At 34.6% G+C, this 3936-nt stretch overlaps 1 protein-coding gene across 1 annotated transcript in view; it reads right to left on the bottom strand.

Annotated features, from left to right (window-relative positions):
* LOC116166369 overlaps positions 1-1799 on the bottom strand; it is a 2575-nt gene extending 776 nt beyond the window's left edge. The window contains exons 1-3 of the mRNA XM_031481324.1: positions 1476-1799; positions 985-1414; positions 327-908 (exon numbers count right to left, since the gene is read on the bottom strand). Of these exons, the coding sequence (XP_031337184.1) occupies positions 327-908; positions 985-1404 (1002 nt within the window). The 5' untranslated portion in view covers positions 1405-1414; positions 1476-1799. The remainder of the gene's footprint in view (positions 1-326; positions 909-984; positions 1415-1475) is intronic.
* Positions 1800-3936: the final 2137 nt, after the last annotated feature.

The following is a 3936-nucleotide window of genomic DNA, read 5'->3' as shown; positions in this document are numbered from 1 at the left end:
AATGACGACTTTATTAATGTCAGTTCTTAATGTTGAAGTTTGATTTCACAGACTCCACTTTTTTCTCCGGCCGTGAGCGTACAAAAAAGTACTTTTTTGTACGCTCACGGCCGGAGAAAAAAGTGACATGACAGACAGTAAATATCATCAGGTAGTTGAACTTTGGAGATTTATTAGCGATGATTACATATTAATTGTGAAATTACAATTATTTAGAGTTGCACCGCACAAATTTAACACACTTCCTGATTTATTGACTTCTAATTCAATAGAATTTTGTGTAGAGTTGAATGAGTTAGCCAATAACATTTCCTTTGACTTCTTACTCGTTTCAACATATCTGTTAAATCAACGTCCACCGAATTTCGCTCATCGGAAGCTGCATTCAGGCCCAATGACGAAGAATTTGGCATTAAGATCTTTTTCGCGGTTTCTTTTTTATTAGACAAAGAATCTTCTAGGTATCCTTCAGCCACAGTGCTCGACCTCCAACCTCCCTGCCGCTTTAAACAAGTGATATCAGCTCCTCCATTCACCAGCAATGTAGCTGAAGTTCTTCTTAAAGCATGGCCTGTGTAAAGTTTTGAATCCGGTAGTTTTAAAAAAGTTGCTACTGTTTTGGGTACATTACTAATTGTATGAATTCCCATGACCATGCGATAACATTTTCCGTTTTGAAATTTCAAGAAAAATCGACGGCTTTCCATAGCGGGGGGGCGCAAGGAAGTATATTTTCTATAAAGATTTATGTATTTTTCACCAATAATTGTAAACGATCGTGGCTTTTTAGTTTTGCTATCAGGAATCTTTATATGAATAACAGATCCTAAATCCTCTATATTGTCTATTGTCATATTCACCATTTCATCGCACCTACATGCTCCTGATACGCCTATTACTAAAACAACCTGAAAATAGCATATATTATTTTAAAACTTTAATGTATTTATGCAGGTATACCTAGGTAAGTATTTTATAACTAACCTTAATCCCCAAATATTGCTCATCAGGTGCATTGTTTAAAAAATCTTCAAACTGTTCCTTTGTGAATACCTTTGATTTTTTGGGAGTATAGCCTTCATTCTGCTTTTTCAAATAAGCACGTAGCTTCATATATTTGCTAATATCTAATCCATGTTTAAGATTTAATAATGCTTTTATCATGGAATATTGAGACCACATTGTTGAACTCTTCATTTTTAGATTGGTTGCCAATTCACAAAAATAAGCTAGTAGCACATTTTCAGAATAGTTTGTAATGTTTTTCTCATTGCACCATGTGAGAAATCTTTCATAAGCATGATTATAAACTCTACTTGACTTCGTTGGAATTAAATCGTTCGTAGCTGTCTTGGCAATTGCAAGAACGTCTGGCGGCGTACAGTTAAGTTCGGAATCCGACATAATATGTAACCTGCAAGAAAAATTGGTCAATATCTTTTACTACTTTATCTACTTGATACTCGGGTACTTACCAAAAACGCACAGTTCAAAAGGGCTTTGAATGTTCCCGATAATTAATTTGTTGAATTGTCAAAATTTTCTTTCACCATAACAACCGCAAACCACAGCAATCTAGTTTTAAATTTTTCAACATTTAACAGATGCGCTGCAATCTTTTTAGGAATACTCCCTTAATTCTATCGTTTGAACAGCGTTTGCGGAAAAAATTGTATGTTTTATTCGGAGTAAAAGCACTTTTTGTGGCGCGTCTGAAATTGTCGGCCTCACTACGTTCGGCCGTCAAACATTCAGACTTGCCACAAAAAGTCACACTTTTACTCCTTATAAAACAATATACTATTTCGCGCACGTGACAAAGTTGAACTTAAACAGCAAATTTAATTAACAATCGGTTCAGTTGTAGAAAAAATACTCGGCTTCGCCTCGTCAAAATACCTTCAGTCTCAATGCGCGAAATTGAACTTCGCGCTCTTGTTATATAAATAACTATTTTAGATCGTTTAAACTTTTTATATCTAAAAATGTTTTTTATTTTACTGGTTTTTTTTAATCCATATACTTTTTAAAACAGTAAATTTACTTTTGTGGGAGTTATTATTCCACTTTAACTGTTGATTTTACCCTTCAACGATCAAAAGCTTATAGTCAAAATTTCACTATTTCTTACGTGATTGAAAATCGAGTATATCTCAAAGTTGCCCAAAGGTGATAGTTTGTCATCAGTCAGTTATTACAAAAGAACCATCTGATGAAACGAAATTCATTGAGAAAAAAACTTAATACGAAATTTAGGGGTTTTCCACCCTGGCTGCCGGACTATATTTCAGGTATTTCTGTTATGATATGCGAAGTTACGTTTCATTCGGGTTTGTATGATTTTTTGATTAAAAAGAGCACGCAATGAGAATGAAAACCATGCATACATAAAACCGAATAAAGAATATGTGGTTACGGACCTATCATAGATAGCAATGAGGACTGACAATCCCACAATACTTTTTTGGTTCCAGACGCAAAATCTATTATAGTGTGGTGTGGTGTGAAGCACTTATTACAACGAGATTTTTCTAACGCACATTTTTTTTTCAAAATAAGGAGTAGAATCTACAATATAAATGCGGCGCGTGGTATTTAAAATAAGTTCATTAGGACACAGGATCAATACGAAAGCAATTGTGAGCTACCGGTGTAAGCGGAAATACAGTCTAATTGAAGACGCGCATTTTAGGAAAAGGAACACTTCAAAATTTCGAGCCGATCACGTTTCTCAGACAATAGTAACTGACGGTCTTTATCAATTGCAATATATACGGCTGTGAAACCTTCGCTTCATTTATTTACTCAGTAGAAAATTAGTCATTCAAAAAAGCAAAAGAAACTTTCATTTTATCACAAACAATTTTCAAACATAAGACGCTGTTGTTTAGTTGAAGCAGTGAAGTCAAGGAGTGTGTATAAGTATTAAATATTAATTATATACCTCCAAGCACTTTATAACTTTTTCTTGATGCTAAAGCTTGCAAGAACAGCAACCACGAATGTATTAGCTTTTAGGTAAAACTCCAGTAACCATATTACAAGAGCAAAAATCCTTAACAAACATTTAGAATTACTTACGGTACAAAGCGCAACAACTGCTGTTTATGTAAAGGCGAAGGAGATAAAAGAGAACATCAAGAAAAAAAGATATCACTTACCTATGCGCATTTAATCTTTCTTTGCAGTCAAGTTTAAAAATAAGGGAATAAAAAAGCTTATCATTACTTCTTTTACGTATCCTTCTACCATCCCCCTAGCTGTGTAAGACAAAAGAACTGAAGGTGGTAGAGGAGCATAAAATCTATCGACCGTAGTGAACTTTACAAATGACTCGTGTTTCTCTATACCCCTGCCACAATAAGAGTATGAAGTGCCAATTGTACCCCAGGGTATTCGAGTAATAGTTGGATAGGAAACAATACCTTCGCTTCCGACAGGACAAACTTTTCGTTTTTGCGCGTACCGCAATGAGAGGCGTTTTGTGGTGGTGTAGTGGAAAACGTCAAACATAAATCTCTATTAAGTTATACGTTACCACTTGCAGTTGCGGTTCTTTGCGTTTGTACAAAAAACCTGCAAATATGTTGGATATAGCGTTATGAATAGATAAACACCAGTACAAGGAAAATTAGACTATGAAATTTCATTGTAACTCATAACGTTGTATTAGTTGTGTTGTAAATTTCAGATTGCAGGTTAAATGCATTAATTATGTTTCTAATCATCCACAATGTTTTAATGTGGATCAGAAATCGGATTTAGGGAATCATATTTGAATATGGAGTAGACATTATTTCATTTAACCACTAATTTCATATGTTTCTTCCAGACGTTCCATTCGCCCTTGGTGAATTATAACCGATCACGAGGAAGACTGTTGGTATAAATTATTAATTCCTTTCGTTGAGACCTTTCATTCGAGTACCATCAATG

Source organism: Photinus pyralis, unplaced genomic scaffold, assembly GCF_008802855.1.
Source record: "Photinus pyralis isolate 1611_PpyrPB1 unplaced genomic scaffold, Ppyr1.3 Ppyr1.4_LG3b, whole genome shotgun sequence".
Lineage (NCBI taxonomy): Eukaryota > Metazoa > Arthropoda > Insecta > Coleoptera > Lampyridae > Photinus > Photinus pyralis.
The sequence above is the reverse complement of the archived record's forward strand: the minus strand, read 5'-3'. Positions and strand labels throughout refer to the sequence as shown.